General features: G+C 36.8%; 1 protein-coding gene across 14 annotated transcripts in view; it reads right to left on the bottom strand.

The window, feature by feature from the left end:
* Nucleotides 1-23322, bottom strand: part of TJP1 (tight junction protein 1) — a 275476-nt gene that overhangs the window by 97043 nt on the left and 155111 nt on the right. For all 14 annotated transcript variants that reach the window (XM_055278494.2, XM_055278496.2, XM_055278495.2 and 11 more), the window contains one exon: nucleotides 4641-4697. In XM_055278494.2, coding sequence (XP_055134469.1) covers nucleotides 4641-4697 — 57 coding nt within the window. The remainder of the gene's footprint in view (nucleotides 1-4640; nucleotides 4698-23322) is intronic.

Below are 23322 nucleotides of genomic sequence, written 5' to 3'. Positions count from 1 at the left end.
ATAAAAGAGAACTTCCTCAATCTAACAAATGGCAAAACAGAAATACAAGGGAACGTCCTTAACCTGATAAAAGGCATCAACCAAAAAAACACTTACTGGTGAAAGACAGCTTTTACCCAGTATTAGGAGTAAGGTAAGTATGCCTGCTCACCATTCCTAATTAACAACATCCTGAAAGTCTAAACTAGGGCAATAAAGCAAGAAAAAGAAATAAAGAGCATTCAAAAGTAGAGAAAAAAACTGCCTCTATACACGGATGACATGACTGCCTACACATAAGAAAACACCCAGGAATCTAAACAAGAAAGTTCCTACAACTAGTAATTTTAAGACTGCAAGGTTGCCATAAAAAAACAAACAAACAAACAAAAACCCGCATTTCTACACAGTAACAAGGAACAATCAAATACTGAAATAAAAAAAAAAAAACTATTTACAATAGCACCAAGAAACATGAGATATTTAACTATAAACCTAACAAAATGTGTGCAGGATCTATTTGCCAAAAACTACAATACATTAAAGAAATAAAACAATGAGGAGATAACATTATATTAATAGTTTGGAATATTCAATATTGTTAAAATGTTAATTCTCCCCAATGATTTGTAGATTCAAATGCAATCCCAATAAAATCCCGCAGGTTTTATTTTCTTTGAGAGAAGGAAGATAAAAGTTGACAAGATTATTCTAAAATTTATACAGAAAGGCAAAGGAGCTAGAAAAGCCAAAATAATTTTAAAAAGTATTTGGAGGATTTGCCCTACCTGATTTCCACATTTAATATAAAGCTACAGTAATCGACGCAGAAGTAACTGGTAAAAAGGCAGACACACAGATCAACAGACCAGACAAGGGAGTCCAGAAATATATGGTCAATTGATTTTTGACAAAGGGAGAAAGGCAATTAACTGGACAAAGTATAATCTTTCAAACAAAATGCTTCTTCAAAATAAACATTGGACATCTGTATGAAAAAAAAAATCTCTCTGCCCATCTCTCATGGCAGAAACAGAATTTAACTGAAATAAAACTTTTAAAGGAAAACAGAGGAAAAATTATTCTTGATTTTCGGTTTGGCAAAGATTTCTGAGATACAAAACCAAAAACATGATTGATAGAAGCAAAAATTAACAAACTGGACTTTATCAAAAATTTTTCTTTCTTTCCTTTTGAGACGCAGTCTTACTCTGTCTCCCAGGCTGGAGTGCAGTGGCACGATCTCAGGTCACTGCAACCTCTGCCTCCTGGGCTCAAGTGATTCTCCTGCCTCAGCCTCGCGAGCACTGGGACTACAGACACATGCCAACACTCCCGGCTAATTTTTGTATTTTTAGTAGAGACGGGCTTTCACCATGTTGGCCAGGCTGGTCTCAAATTCCTGGCCTCAAGTAATTCGCCTGCCTTGGCCTCCCAACGTGTTGGGCTTACAGGCTTGAGCCACTACACTGGCCAGAGCTTTATCAAAACTTAAAGCATGTACTGCAAAAGACACTGTCATTAAGAGAAAGAGAAGGCAAATCACAGAATGGGAAAAAAATATTTACAAAATAATACCTGATAAAGAACCTGTATCCTGAATATGTAAAAACAAAAACAAAAAAAAGAAACCTCTCAAAACTCAGTAACTTCTGTGTACCAAAAAGAATAATCTCAGAGTAAAAAGGCAATCCATGGAAACGAAAAAAATATTTGCAAATCATATATTTAACAACTGGTTAATATCCAAACTATATAAAGACTACTGCAACTCAACAACTAAAAAACAAGCAACATTGAGCTTAAAAATGGGCAACAGTCTTGAATACGTGAAGTCTATGTTGTATTTTGCCACAATTTTATAAAATCTCAATAATAAGAAAAACCCAATTAAAAATGGGCAAAAGGTTTGAATACATTTTACCAAAGATATATGGGTAACAAATGAGCACATCAAGAGATCATTAGTCTTTAGAGATAAGCAAACTAAAACCACATGTGATACCGCTAGGTACCCACTGAATGGCAATTGGTCTTGCTCTGTTGCCCAGGATGGAGTGCAATGGCGCAATCTCGGCTCATTGCAACCTCCATCTACTGGGTTCAAGTCATTCTCCTGCCTCAGCCTCCCAAGTAGCTGGGACTACAGGCGCCTGCCACCACATCCGGCTAATTTTTGTATTTTTAGTAGACGGGGTTTCACCATGTTGGCCAGGCTGGTCTCAAACTCCTGGCTTCCGGTATCCACCAGCCTCTGCCTCCCAAAGTGCTGGGATTACAGGTGTGAGCCACTGTGCCCAGCCTTTTTTTTTCTTTTCTTTCTAAATCTGACAATACTGATTGAGTATCCTTTACCTGAAATGCTTGGGACCAGAAATGTTTCAGATTTCAACTGTTTTGGATTTGGGAATATTTGCGTTACACTTACCAGTTCGGCACCCATAATCTGAAAATCCAAAATTCAGAATGTTCCAATGAGCGTTTCCTTTAAACATGACGTCATCACTCGAAAAGTTTTGAATTTCGCATTTTAGATTTCAGATTTGGGATGCTCAACCCGTATCAAGTGTTGATGAGGATACACAACAACTGGAGCTCTTATACACTGCCAGTGGTGGTGTTAGATAGTATAGAGAGTTTGACCATTTCTTTAAAACTTAAATAATTACCATGGGACCCACAGCAAGTCTTTTCCTAAGTATTTACCCAAAAGAAATAAAAAGTTATGTTCATACAAAAACCTGTACACTAGAGGCTTGTTTATAATCAATGGAAACTGTAAAACACAAATATACCACAACTGGAGAATGAATACACAATTATACATTCATACAATGAAATGCTCCTCTGCAATAAGAGAAACTACTGATAGAGTAACATCATGGAGAAATCCCAAATGCATTAGGCTAAGTGTAGGAAGTCAGTCTCAAAAGACTACATGTTGTATGAGTCCATTTACACGACATTCTAGAAAAGGCAAAAATGTACAAAACGAAACCTTATCATTGGTTAAGTGGAGGTGAGGGGACCAGGATGATTAAAAATAGGTGTACGGGAAAGTTTCTGTATTGAAGTTGTCTTGTATTTTAATTGTGGTGGTTACATGACTGTATATGCTTGCCAAAACTCAGAACTGTAAGGGTCAATTTCACTGTATGTAAGTTATACCAATAAAAACAATGAAAGTCTTAATAAAAATAAATGTGATAAAAAAATACCAAATCATTGACATCGCCACCAGTCATAAGGTAAGAAGTTATTTTATATGTTTAATCACATGTATGTGATTTAAATATGCTACCTATCAATACATTTCAAACAAAAGAAGGCCATATTGCAGGTTTATGAAAGTTAAGGTTAGAATTATATAATGATTTCCCTCACCATTTAATAATGAAACATTAAAAAGCTGACTATATCTTATCATGAAAAGAAAAAATCTTTTTTTTTTTTTTTTTTTGAGAGGGAGTCTCGCTCCGTCGCCCAGGCTGGAGTGCAGTGGCATGATCTTGGCTCACTGCAAGCTCTGCCTCCTGGGTTCACGCCATTCTCCCACCTCAGCCTCCCGAGTAGCTGGAACTACAGGCACCCGCCACCACACTTGGCTAATTTTTTTGTATTTTTAGTACAGACATGTTATCCAGGATGGTCTCTATCTCCTGACCTCGTGATCTGCCTGCCTCGGTCTCCCAAAGTGCTGGGATTACAGGCGTGAGCCACCGCACCCGGCCAGAAACCACTATTTTTTAATAATTAATTTACCCATTATCTACTATGTGCAGATCCAAACATTCGTGAGATAATCAGGGGCAGAGTCCAGGAACATGATTCTTTCCCCTTTCCATCTTCCTAATAATGGATATAGCTGGTAGAAATAGTAAGTGTAAAGTGCAAGACCAATATTTAAATATTCTCTCTTTCCATACATTCTCTAAGAAAGGGAGTAATCAGTAGATTCAGCTCTCTTGAAAGAGAGGAAAGAGAATTTTGAGAGACACTTAACTTTACAAATTGGTAAAGCATGAACTGATGTCAATTTGTTCCATTTTAAACTTGTGAAAACCAAGGTTTTCGTAGGTGACTGAATCACTTGCCCATTTCTAAAGCAAGAGAAAGGTAGAACTAGAATTCAAATTGATAGCAGTCTCACTTCGGACAAAGTTCTTAGTCACACCAAGTAAGAACTCATCTCTTACTACTGCTCATCTCTCTTCTCGCATCTGCAATTGTTTAAGCAACAGCTTGGGTCAACATGTTTGAAATCAATTAAGTATCTTTTAGGATTTTATTATGTATACAACCTGGTTTAATTTCAAACTTCACTCCCACAATGGATGCATATATACTCAGAAAGGTTGAAGCAGTTTATAATAATTTATACTAATGTACAGTCTTTTATCTGATCACTCAAAATTTTAAAAAGCAAATCACTTTTTAAGTCAGGAATAAAAACAGCAAATACTCAAAAGGATATATGAAAAAGTAATCATGCTCACTTTTGACCTTAATAAAAAATTATTGTAACTCTAATTTTAAACAAAAGAATATAGAAAAAGTTTCCTCCTCCCTCTGGCTTCCTGACATCTGGCTTTCCTCTATTGTTTTCAAAGCTGCCAGTATCCTGAGTTATACACAGATTATTTACTGCAACACAAACTTACCCTGTGAAGCGTCACTGTATGTTGTTCCCATATAGCTGTTTCCTCCATTGCTGTGCTCTGATAAAGGAAAAGAAAAACAAATCATTTACCTTTTAAGAAAATGTCCTTAATAAGGTGAGCAAGAACATCCAACAATTCAGCACACTGAAATACCAAAATTCACACTGTTAATATTAGAGATACTCTGAAAGGACCTTAATAATTATGGAAAGTTTTTTGTTTGCTTTTAAGAGACAGGAAACGACACACAGGAACTTCCTTTGTTTTTAACTTAATTTGGACAGCTGCTCTATATTCATTTCATGCAAGCTGAAATCAGTATTCAAGCTAATTCTGCAACTTTATACTTAGTATTAGAAAAGAATAAAAGTCGGAGCGGTATTATCTTAAAATGTCTAATGGCACGTAAACATTTAAAAGCATCTCTTATGTTTTACAAAGAAAGAGAAAGTTAAATGCCTCTGAACACAGTAATTATAAATATACATGTTACAGGAAAACAGATAAAACCATTGATAGGTTTGGCAAATGGCTGCTTTAACGTCACAAACCTGACTACTCTACCTAGTTTCAGTTTTGCTACAGAATTACCTTCTCAAGCTTCATTTATAACCAAAAGAAAAAGAACAGCTTTTCTAGTATATGTATCACACACGTAGACACACACAAGAAACAAAAACAAACAAGAACAATCTCCCAAACTCCCCCAAGAATCATCATAAAATAAAAGCAATAAGAGCTCCAATACAGGTCCTACCCAAATTATAGTGTACTTCAGTTTTACCTCCTGTCATGAGCCTCTCAATAGAGAGGAAAATAAATTATTATCTAAGGCAGGGGTGTCCAATCTTTCGGCTTCTCTGGGCCACACTGAAGGAAGAAGAATTGTCTTGGGCCACACAAAAAATACACTAACACTAATGAAAGCTGATGAGCTTAAAAAAAAAAAATTGCAAAAAAAAAATCTCATAACGTTGTAAGAAAATTTACGAATTTGTGTTGGGCCGCATGCGACCTGTGAACCACGGGTTGGACAAGGTTGATCTAAGGAATTAGCAGCAAGGAATTCAAAATAAATTTCTTTTAAATGGGGTTAATTCCTCTTGGAGACTTAAAATATTTCAGTCTCTCTTAATGTTACCATTTTATGAAATTGGGACTCCTAAAATGTATTTACAAGTAAATTTAAAAAAGATTCTTCAGAGTTATCAAAAAGTAGAGTAAAAAGGGAGAAGGCTAAGCATGACACTCTCAGACCACTAGTCACCCATTACTATAAACGTCTATTTCATAAGTGAGGTCTGTTTTCTCTTACTGCTGTCATTAGCATCATGAGAATATGCCTATCAAGGTGTCATAGGCCCATTCTCTCCTTTCCCACAGCGATTTTAATTGAAGATTAATGGCATTTTAGAAAGTAAGTCCCTATAAAGAAAGCCTGCTTCCCTAAATTCAAAGCAACTAGATTATACTGCCAGATGAATAAGAGAGGACAGAGAAAGGATCTCTCTGTTCACTCCCATAGATAAGAACTGCCAACCTCACCAGCATTTGTTTCAATCTTCCAATGAAGTGCAGTAAAACTTCCCTTTAATGAGATCTCCACTGGAAACAAAAGCTGTTTTTTTTTTTAAACAAACATTGATTGGGATAATGCATTAAAAAAAAAAATTCTTCCATCAATGAGAAGCAACAATAGTATGAGTAAATCAGCTAAACATCAACAGTCCCACTAACATATACATGATAAACGTATCTGCAAGAGTTGCCTGTTTGTCCAATCTCAGCTGATATTAAGAATGAGAACTGCTTGCATAGCTCTCAGCTCATCTTTTCTTGATCTATTTCATTACCAGTGACATTGTTTTACTGCCTTTTTAATGTTTTTCCTATCAGTCCAAATGGCAAGTGATGTGTTAACACGCACTTAACTCTCCTTGATAACATACTCTATGGTATGAAACAGTTAATCATCCTCTCTAAGGTCTTAATGAACACAGTTTTCCATTTTGTAAGAAGATGTTAATCAAATGGGAAAATTTATTTAACATTAAGGGGGGAGCAGGTTGTAAAACAGCGTGTACATGGTTATCCTAATTTTGTTTAAACATTAGCAGGGAATAAAGGCTGAAAGGATAAACAAAATGCTAACACTGTTTATCACATTCAAAGTAAAGGGACTGTGGGTGACATTTTTCTATCAGGTGTTTTATCTTCCTGCTTTCCTTTCTCCATTCCCCATCAGAACAAACTGGCAATGTATTTTAAACCATATTCACCAAATCTCATTCCTATTCGACATTTCGAATACAGACAGTCCCTGACTTAGGATGGGTCAACTTGATTTTCTGACTTTACGATGGTACCCATACAATCATTGTTTTTCATTTCCACTACAGTGTTCAAGAAATTATATGAGATATTCAACACTTTATTGTAAAATAAGCTTTTGTGTTAGATAATTTTGCGCAACTATATGCTAATGTAAGTGTTCTGAGCATGGTTAAAGTAGGCTGGGCTAAGCTTATGATACTGGGTAGGTTGGGTGTATTAAATGCATTTTTGACTTAAAATATTTTCAAGTTAGGAGTTTAATCAGGACATTGTTCTAAGTGAGCTGAGACGCATCTGTATCTGTTTTTCACTTGGCTTTTAGGAAAATCAAATAATGTTTAAGAGGATTAATGTTCTTATTGTTAATTATAAAAAATGTTTATTCTCCTGTTAGTAAGCAATCTACACATTAAGGTCTTAATGTACAGTCTCCAGGAGGAGTGCAATAAGAGAAACTTACTTTGTACAAGGGAGAAGACTAAAATACTAAAACATAATTGCTCTCACCATTCCACATCAAAATCAATATAGTTTTTCTTTGGAGGACTGGAAAAGTACACATCTCAAAAAACTTTTCTGTTAAACATCAATTATAGCTTGATTTATCTGAAGGAAGACACCTACGTAGAAGAAAGCAATTGAGAATGAAACACCAAAAGAAGTGGTTAGGCTCTTGACCAGTCACTAAACCAACTTAATCCATAATATGTGAGTTACTATGTTTTACCACTCCTTATCTTTTAAAAAAAAAAAAAAAAACAGAAAAATATATTCTTAGTTTAAATCATGGACCATGTCATCTCTCTCCATTCTCTAGCCTTTCATTTGCTTCTGTGGCAAAAGGAGCAAATTCTATCCATGGTTGTTTATATAACCAGGCAGTGAGGAGTTCTGAATGAACTGAAGAATGGAAGGATGAACAAACATGTAAATATGTAATAATGCAAATACAGTAAAATAATAATGGTAGAATCTTAGTGGTTGGGATTCAGGTATCCATGGCAGACTTCTTTCAATCTTGTTAGGTGTTTGAAAGTGATCATAATAAAATGCTGGGGAAAAACTAAGAAATCCTTCTAGTAAATCACTCAGAAATCAAAGCTAAAATTGATATAAAACATTTTTGTACCAGTAAATTTATTAACCATTATTTTCATGAGCATTCCATAAAGAAAAAATGTTCACTAATGACTGAGAATTTTGATTCGTTAGAAAAGCAAGGGGTGTGGAGGTTCCTTTGGAAGAATACCTAAGAAACGCATGGCTTCTGGAGTGGAGAAAGGAAACCAGGTAGGAGGAGTCTCACTTTTCACTGGGAGCCCTTTGCACTTTTTCACCAGAAGCCCTTTGCACTTTTAATCACATTGATCTATTACTTATCAAATTATTTTTAAAAGTTAATATCCTTATTGTAAACTCGCTTGTCATTTTCTCATTTCAAACATGCACAAGGGGTTATTGCATAACTTGCATAAAAAGCTTCTGATAAATTACCAGTCTCAGGCTCAAGATATTTAGCTTGTAGGAGATCAAGGGGAAAATGTATTACTCCTCTAAGCATGATTCTAGCACTACCATTCCCTAGTACTCAGACAGATGCTGGTAAACAGGAAATGAACTAGACCAGGCATAAGGAGACCAGAGCCGAAAGGTATCATCAACTAGAAACGTGATCTTAATTTTCCTCACCTATACAATTAGGGAAATGGGTGAAATTATCTCAAATGAAAAGACTTTTCTAGCTCCAAAATTCTATTAAGACTATAATTCCAATGAACAGGCTACAAATTCAATAATTAGTGAAGCACTGCAGGCATCAAAAGTGACTGCAATTCATGGTTGCTGGATTCTGAGTTCTGCGCACATTTCTAAGTCAGCATTAACTGACTAGAATCACAATTTCTGAAGAAGCAAAAAGCTGTATTTCAGAATCTGCCAAGAGTTTGTTTAATTTCTTTGTTCTAAGCTCCAGCTGGCAAAGACACTACTCAGATCACCAACTCTGAAGGGCTTCCTGCCAAAACTTCAGATCTCAGTTCTAGGCAGTTTCACTGTCCTTTAGGACTGACTACTGAATGGGGAAAGATAGGAGAGCACAATAACTGACAAGACAGGATGAGCCTATAACTGGGAGAACAACAAATCCAATAGAGAAGATATAAAGTATACTCGAAATGAAGAACTCCTTAAAATTATCTAAATATACAGCCAGTTAAACTTTACTATCCTTATGGCCGTAATTTCAAAAACAATCCATGTATCATTCATTCATTCATTCAACAAACATGTATCAGATATGGTAAGTGTTGGGGAGGCCAAAAATAGGTCCCTCTCCCTCCCTAGGGGCTCAAAGAAGCAGCTGAGAACACTAAATGGTATTTAGGTTGGTGCAAAAATAACTGCAGCTTTTACCATTAAAATGGCATCAAAAGATAAGAGCTTTTTGCACCAAAATAAATAACTTCTGCACCAAATAGATAAGAGCTGTTATGGAAGATGCAAAAGGACTGTATCTGCTGTGAAGATCAGAGATCTGTTCCCTGAGACAGCAACGTTTTGAGTTCATCAAGCTTGAAGGATGTCCAGGAAAAAAGTGGAGAAAGATGTTTCAGAAGAAATAGCATGTCAGCAAGATTGTGTGATGCTACACATGACGCTGGCTTTGATATGACTAAGTTGTACAATTTATGGAACAAGGAGAGAGTAAAAGGAGAGAAGGTGCAAGGGTACCAGATCACAACAGGCTTTATAATATAATGCCAAGGACTTTAAACTCAAATGGAAGACACTAAAGAATTTTCGACAATCAAATGACATAATCAGAATTCATTCTGAAGGCTGTAATGGGAAGATGATTTGAGAAAGGGAAACCAGTTAGAAAGTGAGAAGTGGGGGCGGAGTTCAAGATGGCTCTTGAGTAGTCAACCAAGTAGCAGTGCTGAAGTCAAAAGGAAAAGATGTAATTACCCAAGGACTAAGATAACCCTGTGGACAACCAAAGGAACCTGAGGAGCAGACAATGAGGATACATGAAAACACTACTTACTGTCCAGAGAATACACCAAAGCTTAAGATCCCTCAATTTTTGAGATCAATACACCTCATTTATCTGACATCATAAAACAATAAAATTTCCACAATCTTCAAGGAACACTCTTTCTTGATGACATGCAGTTCCCCATTAGGAAAACCAATAGAAAAGGTATTAAGAACACTCTGTGAAACCCTCCGAGTTCCTTCTGTGAGCAAAGCTGCTATACTGAACTGCTCCTCATTCCTTCTGAACTCCAAAGTGTTACTGTTTTGGTCTTTTTGGCTTTTTTCCATCCAAGTTGAAAGCAAGATCATCTATGGAGATGAGGTTGAGCCAGGAACTTAAGGAGAAGTAAAAGGTAAGTTTCACTGAATAAAACAGATGACCCCTGCCCTTCAGTGAAGCTTCAATTACATAATTTCAGATTGTGATCACTGCAACACAAATGAAGTACAAAGGGAATAGTGTTATGTGTTAAAAGGAAGACAAAATATGTATATTTGGACTGATCTGATGGGCTGTCATTTAAATTCCCAAAATAGAAATGTCCAGGAGGTAGTAAAAAAGATCACTCTAAAATCAAAGAAGGGTCCTAACGATATTCAGGGATTCAACAAACTTCATGAATAGAAGATAAAAATTCAGGAAGCATAAGAATTAAAATAACGATCAAAATAAGAAGGCAGCAACTACAGGACAAAAGTCTCAATAGAAATTGGGTAAATTTAGCATCCAACACCCCACTGTATTCAACACTGGTTAAATTTACAAAGATATCATTGTGTCCATCCCTTGGCTAACAGTTTAGGAAACAAATGATGAGATGGATATGATTAGGAAATATTAGTTGGAAAGACAGACACAGTGAACCTGTAATTTTTTGGTTGATCAAAGTTGAAGGTCTGCTAAAAACATAAGTTCACAGATAAGCTGCTATATTAGCTATAAAGTAAGAGTGAAAGAACATCAGCTTAAAAGTCACCATTATGTGTACATTAAATATTGAGAAAATCTCAGTAGGGACAGTTACAAATATTCTTGGAAACTTAAAATGTAGAGTGCTTCCCAGTTACCAAAAATAAAACTATTTTTAGCTATAGCATCTTCTAAAGGTTGAAGATAGATAAAAAGATCTCACAGTTTATTCAGTACACAGGAGGAGGAAGGGAATGGCATAGCAGGGATAAAGAGAGAGTGACAGTCCTCTGAGTATATCTTTTTGTATAACTCTCAGACCACAGTATTGTTTCATAACATTACCCTTCACAGATCAAAAAATTAAACTATTAAAACCAAAAAGACATGGGGGGAAGGGGAGGAATCAAAAACAGAATAAAAACAGTAACAAATGAACATAACTATATTACAGATGGAGAATGTAACCACACTAAAGAAGAGTTTAACTTTTCTATAAATCTAGTATTTTAAAATAAAAAGTTTTAAAAAAATGTTATAATGGTATAGAAAAATGCAGAAAGATACCAATTTTGGAAAAAGTCATATTTATGTACTCAGAAAAAAAGCTTGGTTTCAGAGTTGTGTATTTTAAGTTTTTATATATCCTACAATGAACACATGAATTTCATAATCCTTGAAAACTGGTAAACGTCACATCTGAATTACGAAACAAAAAATGGGCAAAAGTGGCCAGGCATGGTGGCTCAGACCTGTAATCCCAGCACTTTTGGAGGCTGAGGCAGGCAGATCATTTGAGGCCAGATGTTCAAGATCAGCCTGGCCAACCTGGTGAAACCCCGTCTCTACTAAAAATACAAAAATTAGCCAGGCATGGGGGCACATGCCTGTAATCCCAGCTACCTGAGAGGCTGAGGCATGAGAATCACCTGAACCCAGGAGGCGGAGTTTGCAGTGAGCCGAGATTGCACCACTGCACTCCAGCCTGGGTGACAGAGACTGTCTTAAAACAAAAACATAAACAAGAAACAGGGAAAAGTGATCTACACTGTTAGACGTTGGGACAGGGTTACCTTTGTGTATGAAGTAACTGGAAGGGATGAAGGTGGGGGAGCTTCTGGGACGTAAAGTAAATGTTCTTCCTTGATCTGAGTTGTGGGCAAACAGGCATATTCACTTTGAAAATTCATCAATCTGTGTACACCTATGATTTGCTTAATGTATTATGTTATTTAAAAATTCAAAATAAAGTAACCTGACAGAACTGTAAGTAATTTGACTGCAATGGATTAAAATAAATCAAATATGCTTCCATTCATCCATATGCCCACAGTGATTTTTAAAAATGGTAAGTGCTGGCAGAACTCATTATTTTGAGAAACTGGTACATATAGGGAAAGAATATGATGTTTACTCTTCCTTTCCTATACAAACAGTACCAGTGGGTGATCAAAATAGTAGATAAAGGGAAGTTTCTTTTTTAGAAGCATTCCAGCTAACCAATGAAAAAGGAATAATAAAAATTGAGTATCATTTTGTAACACCTAGTGAATTAAGGGATCTAGACACTGATCATCAATGGCTGCAGACATCATCCAAAAACAACAGAAAAAACCCTGGGACCAAATGCCACTTATGAAGTAGAACTGTAAAAACAAACAAAAAAATCAAATCTGAATCTGATCAAGGCTCTAGATCTGTGCTATCCAGTACAGAACCCACCAGCCACATGGGGCTACTCAGCACTTCAAATGTGCGTAGTCCCAACTGAGATATGGTATATGTAAAATGTATATATGATATGAAATATGTGATATGTATTGATATGCTATGTGCAAAATATACATATGATATGTAAAATATACATGCAACAGTATTCAGAGACTGAATATGGAAAATAACTTAAAATATCTCACCTATAATTTTATATCATTGCATGCTAAAATGGTAATATTTTGGATATGTGTTAAATAAAACATGGAAATTAATTTTACCTTAAAAAAAGTTCTGGTGTGGCTACTACATTAGACAGAATTGCTCTAGCTCCAGTTAACCAATTTACAGGAAATACAGTGGGCCAGCCCCCATTGTAATCACCACAAAGAAGCAAATACCAAAACCCATACTGTGAAAAATTCTACAAATAATCCTGTTTCTCAACCAATAAAGCTGCAAGGGAAGAGGGGAAAGAGAGAGACAGAATGGGGGACCTCATATGCCTCAGAGAAATGTTAAAACAATCACAGTAAAAGGACCTCATCAAGGAAAGTTGACATTTAAGACAATTAGAAAACACTAAATATGGCCAGGCGCGGTGGCTCACACCTGTAATCTCAGCACTTTGGGAGGCCAAGGCAGGTGGATCGCCTGAAGTCAGGAGTTCGAGACCAGGCTGGCCAACACAGTGAAACCCCGTCTCTACTAAAAGTACAAAAAATTAGCCAGGCATGGTGGCAGATGCCTGTAATCCCAGCTACTCAGGAGGCTGAGGCAGGAGAATCCCTTGAACCAGGGAGGCAGATGTTGCAGTGAGCCAAGGTCGTGCCATTGCACTCCAGCCTGGGCAACCAGGAGCGAAACTCCGTCTTAAAAAAACAAACAAAAAAACACTTAAGTATTTGATTTGGAGTTTATTTTAAAAGTGTGCTAATGATAACGTAGTTATAGTACTTTAAAAACAGACATCTTTTGGAGATACATATTCAGATACATGTTGAGTATTCTATCTCTTCTCTGAAATGCTTTGAACCATGTGTTTCCGATTTCAGGGTGAACATCTGAAATCCGAAAATCTGAAATCTGAAATGCTCCAAAGAGAATTTTCTTTGAACATTATGTCAGTGCTCAAAAAGTACTGGATTTTGAAGCATTTCAGATTTGGGATGTTCACTCTGTATTAACAGATGAAAAGATATCTGGCATTTGCTTCAAAATAATGGGGAGGAGAAGACACAATGAATGAAGTATAGATGAAATGAGACTGGCTATAAGTTGTTAACCATACTGGGTGACAGTAACGTGGGAATTCATTATATTCCCCACATCCACTTTTCTACCGGTTTGAAAATTTTCCACTTAAAAGAAGGTAACTTGAGGGGACTAGAAATTAATTACTGATTTAGGAAAGACCCAAACCAAGAATGCTGCTACCATGATGCCAGGATATTAAGTAGTATTTCCATGAGCTGGCTATTCCAGCAACTGCTTCCCCTCCCCTTCCGGAATAGTAAGAAAAATGCAACTAGTCCTGGAGATGGATTAGTACCTTCTGCTGCTAAGCTGAATTTAAGGTGGTCTAACATTACCAGAAAGTGAGTAACAGAATTAAAAAGGCAACTCTCGTCTAGAAGGGGTAACAGATATTAATCAAATAACAGCAGAGAACTGAGTACAGGTTATCATAAGTGCTATAAAGGGACACATAGAGTTTAAAGCACAGAGTTTTGACCTAGTTTCTGGGCTCTGGGCAAAGTCCTTGAGGAGAAGAGATAGCTATGAGGTGCATGCGAGATGGAGGTGGGAAGGTTTCCGAGCAGAAAAAACAGCACGTGCAGGAGCCTGGTGTAGGAAAGAGCATCTCTCATTCATTCAAATAAGAGTTTCGTATGTACTAGACACTGTGTTAAACTACACAAAGACCGGACACAACTAGTATGACCTTTGTTCTCATGGAGCTTATAGTCTAGCACGAGAATCACATGATCGAAAAACTCCATGGCTAAATATATAATCACAAGTTTAAATAAGTACTATGAAGGAAGGAAAAACAGTGCCATGAGGAACTCAAAGAGAAAGTTGACAGGAAGTACACTTGCTAGGAACCAAAAAGAGGAAAGCACAGTTTGAGAACAAGAAGCAAGGAGGAAAAAGATACAAGATGTGGCTACAGGGGTAGGCAGGGGCCAAATAATCCACTAGGAGCTTACTGACTATATTAAGGATTTTGATCTTTTACTCTAAAGGTAGTTAAGCAGCCTAGGAATTTTAGGATGAGTGTTTGTATGTGTAGTGGGGGGGGGGGGGACGGAGAGAAACTAATCAAACTTGGATTTTGAAAAGATTATTCCAGAAAAACAGATTGTAAGGGGAAGAGGGGGGTATGATGCTACTTAGGAGGCTATTACAGGAATCCAGAGGGAGGATTACTTGGTGGGGGGGGGGGGGGGGCGGTGGGAGGGAGAATGTAAATGGTAGAAAGTACAGATAAAACACATAGAAAGACCTGAGGTGCTCAGCAGATCAAAGCTGAATGGAACTTGCTAATCAACCATTCATCATACTAGGTAGACATCCAAATTGAGCCAGGTACCCTGGATTTGGAATAGTCTTTCAACTCTATTGCCTAATCCATCAGACTAAAGACTGTATCTCTTATCTAATGCCACTGTAATAATTTTTTCAAAAGTATCTCAGGAACCTAAGGAACCTTCCTCTGAAACCATAAAACATCTTGCTGGGCTGAAACTACTAACCTACAGGCTGATTGATCTTTGTCCAGAAATAAATAAATGAATCCTCCTTCTGAAACCACAAAACATCTTGCTGGGCTGAAAACTACTAACCTACAGGCTGATCTCTGTCCAAAATGAATGAATGAATGAATGAATGAATGAATCAATGTCCTAAATAATCTACAGGCCAACCTTTGTCCATAAACAAACAAGTAAATAAATAAAATTCCTATATGCCTCCTGATATTAAAATGGGCTTCACTTAAAATGTTTTTAGAAGACACAGCTAACATAATAGCTCAGTATGTGCTGGGTCCACAATCACCCTGAGATGGGTCCTGTTTGCATTTTTACATTTGCATTTTGTGTACAGATGAGAAAACAGCCATTTAGTGGCAGACTCAGGATTCAGATTCCAGAGGCTAAACTCACATATAAGTAAAACTTAAGAGTTGCTCAATGATAATCTTTTCAGTCCTTACTTTACTTGACCTCTCTGTGCAGGATCTGGCCTGCTGACAGGTGAATGGTGTTTACACGGGTGTTCACTTTATAATAATCCATTAACGAACATTTGTTTTATGTACTTTTGTACACATGGCAATATATTTCACAATAAAAATATATAAAAAACTAAGTCAACTAGCAAGACTTAAGTCAGGGTAATACTGACATGAAAATCTGGATTTACAACCTCTTTTGAAAAACTGGGAGATCTGGCCTGTCTTCTTCCAAGACAACAATCAGCTGGGGCTGAGCAAGAGCTGCTTCCTTTAGACAAACTGGCTTGTGCTCTGATGGACCAGTGCCCTCTCTTCTGGCTTTCATGATTCATGCTGCTTGTCTGGTCTAAGAATTACCTAACACCATTCCATACTCTTCTCCCTGGTGCTCTCTTACAACACATGAACATATAAGGATGCGAATAGTATGACTTATAGAACATGTAAGTAAATGTATGATTATCTATGGCAAGTAAATTTAACCTCAGATCCCTCACCTGTAAAAACAGAGATAATCATAGTATCTAACAGAATTGTGAAGATTAAACGGGATAATGCACACAAAACACTTAGCTCAGTATCTGTCACAGAGTCAGCATGCAATATAAGGGGCTACTGTTTGTTTTGACACATATTTCTCACACTTATAACTAAAATGTAAACCTACTTGCCATGGCTACTGACTTGATTTTTATAGGTGATATAGCATCAAAATAGTGTACTTCTGTATTAATGCTCCAGTAAGTATTAATACTCCAATAATTGCCACTGTTAGAAAAAAAAATCAGTAAATAAATCTTCCTTAGTACCTTTATATGACATTACCAGGAAAAATTTCCTACAATTATATTTTGAAAGACAGACTCATTTTTGCCAAATTCATGTATTTCCCTGATTGTGGCTTTTGGTGGTCTGATCAGTCAGGTAAGTGGATATCTTACTACTAAAACATACTTCAATACTTACTACTAAAGCATACTTTAGTATGACAAAGATCTTAGTCATAAAATATCCTCCAAACTAAGATCAACTTGATTTTTCAAGATAATCATAGGAACACCAAAAGAAGCTTACTACCTTTCACTCAGCTGTTAGTACTCCAATGACTGCCTAATAATGCATATCTAATTCTTGCCCCTCAGACAGACATATACAATATTTTTCTCTAAAAAGCCACGAAAGTCTAACTGAAACTATTTTCTCCCGAAACCAATAAAGTCCTCATACAATGGAATACCATGAAGTACAAGAACAGAATGAAAACTAACGAGCTACAGTTATCTACAACATAATCTTGCAAATATAATGCTGAGCAAAAGAAGCCATACACAATAGAATTCACACTAGAAGATTCTGTATGTGCAAAGTTCAGAGAGTCAAAACTAGTGCTTTCAGAAAGCATAATTAGGTGGTAACTATAAAGAAAAACTAGAAAATGAGAACCCTAGAAGACAAGATACATGTAATCTTTGAGGGAGGGAGGATATGACCCAGAGAAGGCATGTTAGGGATTCTAGCACTTATCATTATGGACAGAATTTTATTTGCTGCTCTCTACCCACACCATTAAAATGCCCTATCAGTATAGAAATGTGTTCACTGCTGCACCTCCAGCACCTACAACAGTGATTGGTACACACGAGGTAACCAACAAATATCTGTTGAATGTAAAATTCTGCTTTAGGAATCCAAATTGTTACATATTTCACAGCTTCTTGAACCCTAAATGTAACAGTAACAGCTAGTATAGTGTCCATTTGCCTTGTCAGTATATTCAAGGAGCTGTTAAGCATATAAGCCCAATTACTTAATAATTCTTAATGTCTCCCTCCTATTGAGATATTGATACCAAACATATGCAGAAAACACTTACATGAACGTATCCAGATTCAATTCAAACATTTAAAAATATTAACAAGGAAAAATACAGAAACTCTGCTGAACAAACCCAGGCTTTAGATAATGACTTTGTCACCTCCTCCAATGAAGAAAGCACACAAGAATGCTCTGTTATTACAGGATGACCATAAGTTTGCTCATATTTTAAAGAGTAAACAACGCAAATCCTTTGTTTCTTCAACAATGAGTTACACAATTCACAAGGTGATCATTACAGCGTACAGCAGTTGAAAACTGTAAATTTCTAGATCAGGATCCCAAACAAAACGTACTCATTTAATATTTGTTAAGCTAACAAAAAGAACTAGTCATTACTGGTATCCTCCTGAATTTTAAAATTACATACTGAATTAAGTAAGCTAATCTTATATTAAGTTTAACTTATGATATTCAGTTACCAGAAACTGTTGTACAATCTCCAAGATAGTGACTTGTCCAAAAGAGTGAAAATTCCTAAGATAACCAAGAAGAAAAATGAACTTTTCAATCTTTGGGAATTTACATTTTTTAAAAAAGGAAAAAAATATTTCAGTAAATAAAAAAAATTAATTAAACCAGGTATACGCTAATCTTATGTTCCTAATTAGAATCCACAGAAAGTAGTATCAGCTTCTGTTTCACCTCCTTTCTGGACATGATAAGCTAGAATTGAGATCATTCATCAGTTAACTCACTTCCCAGTATTTCCAGTATATCAACTGAAATATATCCACAACACAAACTAATAAAACCTTATCTCTTGATCTATCCCAAAGTGAGGGCCACCTGAGATTCAGTATTGAGCACTACATATATGACAGGGTTTTGTTATCACATTTCAAATGGTGTTTTACAGTACAAAGTTTGGTAACATTGGTGTTCTCATGATCTAAAGCTGTGTTCTCGTGGTAAAGGCAATCACTCAGAGTCCATTTATTTTCATCCATGCTTAGGATATAAGATAAAACTCCCTACCCACGTATTCCCCACATACTTCTCATTATTAAGAATTTATTTGTTTAAGAGGAATGGAAATAAAGCATCTGGCTAGCCCATAAAGGAGCAACCTGAAGCCACTCTTCTCTGCAATAAATAAATAAAGATACACTCTAGGTCAGAGACAGCAAAAGTCTTATTTTTATTGCTGGCTTATGCAAGAAATACTGCAACACACCAATTTTATAGGATTAACTTTAAAATCTAAACTATCCTAATGTCTATTTCTTTCTACAAGACTAAAAGTTGTTAAAGTAAAAAGGTTTTTCAAGATTTGCTTTCAAAATTCAGAGGTGCAAAGCAAGTTCCAGTCAAACATTCCAGGAGGATCATTCTAGACATAAACTATCTTTTTATTTAACATATCAAAACTTTGCTAATTAGAAATGACTGGCTCATTCCACTACCTTGTCTTCAGCTACTATAATGCTCAATCATACACAATGCTGAGCACGTGAATGCTTTCAGGCAGGCCTGAAATGAGAAATGACTGAGCAGTCAGAGATGGGTGGCACTACACATGAATTTACAGCTGGACTCATGGTCTTTCAGTAAAGTGAATTTTTATCATATCAGGGGTATGTCAAGAAACAGGATTACATCTCCAAATTTTCCACCAAAACTATTATTTTTAAAGACATTTTCCTTAGCAGCATGGTGATTTTCCTTAGCAGCATATTCATACACAGTTTTATTCTTAGAACTGTACAGAGTTTACATTTGGTCTCTAAACAGAAAAGAGATTAAAGAGCAAGTAAAAGTCAGAGCCAGACCTTGTTTCCAGGATTGGAGGGGAAAAAGGGAGTGGAACTACTGTACTTTTTTTCCTTCAAATCAAACGGGAAGCAGTACTACATATACTGCATTACAGCCCTCAAAGCCACAGATTGGTTTCCACCTCATTATTTGTTGGTGTCTTTCCTTTTTTTTTTTTTTTTTTTTTTGAGACAGTCTTACTCTGTCGCCCAGGCTAGAGTGCAGTGGTGCGATCTCGACTTACTGCAACCTCGGCTCACTGCAAACTCTGCTTCCTGGGTTCAAATGATTCTCCTGCCTCAGCCTCCCAAATAGCTGGGATTCTAGGCATGTGCTACCACACCCAGCTAATTTTTATATTTTTAGTAGAGACAGGGTTTCGGCCGTGTTGGTTGTGCTCGTCTTGGAACTCCCGCCCTCAGGTGATACGCCTGCCTCAGCCTCCCAAAGTGCAGGGATTATATGCTTGAGCCTGGCAAATTGGTGTCTTTCCTAATAATATAATGTAATTTGTGCCAATATATAACCTGGGGAAAAAAACACTATAATTTGAAACACAACTGTCTTATGAAGCTGTCCTGAAACAAATTTAAGAGTTGTAAAATGTAGTTAGGATTATCAGCCAACTATATAAAGCTTTAACCATGACGGTCTAAAACGCCAAACACACACAAAATTATTGCTACAGTGACGACCATTAAAAGTTGGCAGCCAAACTTCAGTGACTTCTCACAAACTACAGTGAGTTTTTTACTTTTAAAACAGTATGAAGCAAGTATGCAGTGATCAGTAACTATCATAATTAAAACTACACTGCATCACTCAAGAAATAATCCCTATGTGTAATGACTAATTTTTGTCATTAATTTTTGTTCATTAGCTTAGCCATTTTCTGCAGTTCTTAAGGTTTCAAAAATGTTGAGATATCAAGAAAAGCCCACTGTATACACAAATTAACTCAAGATGGATTAAAGACTTCAATGTAAAACCCCAAACCATAAAAACCCTAAAAGAAAACCTAGGCAATACCGTTCAGGACATAGGCATGGACAAAGACTTCATGATCAAAACACCAAAAGCAATTGCAACAAAAGCTAAAATTGGCAAAAGGGATCTAATTAAACTAAAGAGCTTCTGCACAGCGAAAGAAACTATCAGAGTGAACAGGCAACCTACAGAATGGGAGAAAAACTTTTGCCATCTACTGATCTGACAAAAGTCTAATATCCAGAATCCACATAGAACCAAAACAAATTTACAAAAAAACAAACATCCCTATCAAAAACTGGGCAAAGAATATGAACAGACACTTCTCAAAAGAAGACATTTATGCTGCCAAAAAAAGGTATTTATGCGGCCAAAAAACATGAAAAAGTGCTCATCACTGATCATTAGAGAAATGCAAATCAAAACCACAATGAGATACCATCTTACACCCGTCAGAATGGTGATTATTAGAAAGTCAGAAAACAACAGATGCTGCCAAGGCTGTGGAGAAATAGGAACGCTTTTACGCTGTTGGTGGGAATGTAAATTAGTTCAACCATTGTGGAAGATAGTATGGCAATTCCTCAAGGACCTAGAACCAGAAATACCATTTGACCCAGCAATTCCATTACTGGGTATATACCCAAAGGAATATAAATCATTCTCCTATGAAGACACATGCACACATATGTTTACTGCAGCACTATTTACAATAGCAAAAACATGGAACCAACCCAAATGCCCATCAATGATAGACTGGATAAAGAAAATGTGGTACATATATACACCATGGAATACTATGCAGCCATAAAAAAGAATGAGTTCATGTCCTTTGCAGGGACATGGACGAAGCTGGAAGCTACCATCCTCAGCAAACAAACACCAGAACAGAAAACCAAACACCACATGTTCTCACTCATAAGTAGGAGTTGAACAATGAGAACACATGGACATAGGGAGGGGAACATCACACACCAGGGCCTGGGGCCTGTTACCCGGGTTGGGCGGGGGGGGCAAGGGGAGGGAGAGCATTTAGGACAAATACCTAATGCATGTGGGGCTTAAAACTTAGATGATGGGTTGATAGGTGCAGCAAACCACCATGGCACACGTATATCTATGTAACAAACCTGCACATTGATCCCAGAACTTAAGATAAAATAAAAAAAAAAAAAAAAAAAGCCCACTGTGCTCCACTTGATACAATAAATCAATTCCTGGGTATCATGTAAATCAGTGTAACAGTAAAAAATGACATAAATCATTTTCATACTAACTTACATTGTAATTTCAGATAGCCACAGCGGGGAATACTACTATTCCCGAGACTTAACAAAAACATTTAAGTATTCAGCAAAATCTAATAAGCATATACAATAGAACAATCTTAAATTAAATTTTATTGCTTCCTCCAAAGGGAAACAGCTTGGAAACACAGAAGCCACTGAAACTTCCTTCAGCCACTTTTCTGTGATTCAACCAATGAAATCCTTTATTATAATGATTCATACCACTTTCTTACACATTTAAACAATTCTTTGGTGATGCAGAGAACCACCCTAATTCTTGTTTTTCAACTTTCTAATAATCTTAAATCAAGTACACCAGTAAACAAAATTCTGATTGCGAATGCAGACGTATATCACACATATAAAAAACGTTTTTTTCCTTTATTTATTTGAGACAGAGTCTCACTCTGTTGCCCAGGCTGGAGTGCAGTGGTGCGATCTTGGCTCAATGCAACCTCTGCTTCCCAGGTTCAAGCGTTCCTGCCTCAGCCTTCCCATTAGCTGAGATTACAGTCTCCCGCCACCACGCCCGGCTATTTTTTTTTTTTTTTTTTTGTATTTTTAGTAGAGACAGGGTTTCACCATGTTGTTCAGGCTGGTCTTGAACTCCTGACCTCGTGATCCGCCCCCGCCCCCCCCCCCACCGGCCTCACAAAGTGCTGGGATTACAGGCGTGAGCCACCGCGCCTGGCCACGTTTTTCCCTTCATTATTTTTTGTTTGTTTTTGAGACCGAGTCTCACTTTGTCGCCCAGGATGTAGTGCAGTGGCCCCAATCTCAGCTCACTGCAACCTCCGCCTCCCAGGTTCAAGCAGTTCTCCTGCCTTAGCTTCCCAAGTAGCTCAGATTACAGGCACGCGCCACCATGCCCAGCTAATTTTTTGTATTTTTAGTAGAGACGGGGTTTCACCATGTTGGCCAGGCTGGCCTCGAACTCCTGACCTCAAGTGATCCACCTACCTTTATTACTTCTTTAGTATCATGCACGGAGAATTCTTTTCAATGTAGGTACATACATATTTTTCAGTAGTATTCTACATTTTCTTCTACTATTTTAGAATTTTTATTGCTCTTTGTCATTTAGATTTCCTTTGATTTTAGCCTATGAGGCAGAAAACATTTTTAAAAATGGATAACCAATAGTCCTAGCACCATGTATTGAACAAGCCACTTTCTCCAATAGTCTACAGTATTATTTTTTTTTACCACATATTCGTAGTTTTCACCTTGCTGGCTAAATGAACTTAAAAGTTATCGTATCTCTGTGTTTCAATTTCTTCACCAAAAAGTAGAGATAATAGTTCACTTCATAGGGTTACTGTCAGAATTAAATAAATTGAGCACTTGGAACAATACCTGACATGCAATAATATCGATGATCATAATTACTAAAAGCCCATAAATGCACAGATGTTTCTAGACCTCCCTGGTTCCTGAACTGACGGGCTGCTTTAAATGACTGTGAATTTCTAACAAGTTTCCTGATAGGGCCTTCTTTTTCCAAAATTTTGTGGCTATCATTTTATCAGGTAGGTTTTC

The sequence above is a fragment of the Symphalangus syndactylus genome, chromosome 5 (genome assembly GCF_028878055.3).
Source record: "Symphalangus syndactylus isolate Jambi chromosome 5, NHGRI_mSymSyn1-v2.1_pri, whole genome shotgun sequence".
Taxonomy (NCBI): Eukaryota; Metazoa; Chordata; class Mammalia; order Primates; family Hylobatidae; genus Symphalangus; species Symphalangus syndactylus.
The sequence above is the reverse complement of the archived record's forward strand: the minus strand, read 5'-3'. Positions and strand labels throughout refer to the sequence as shown.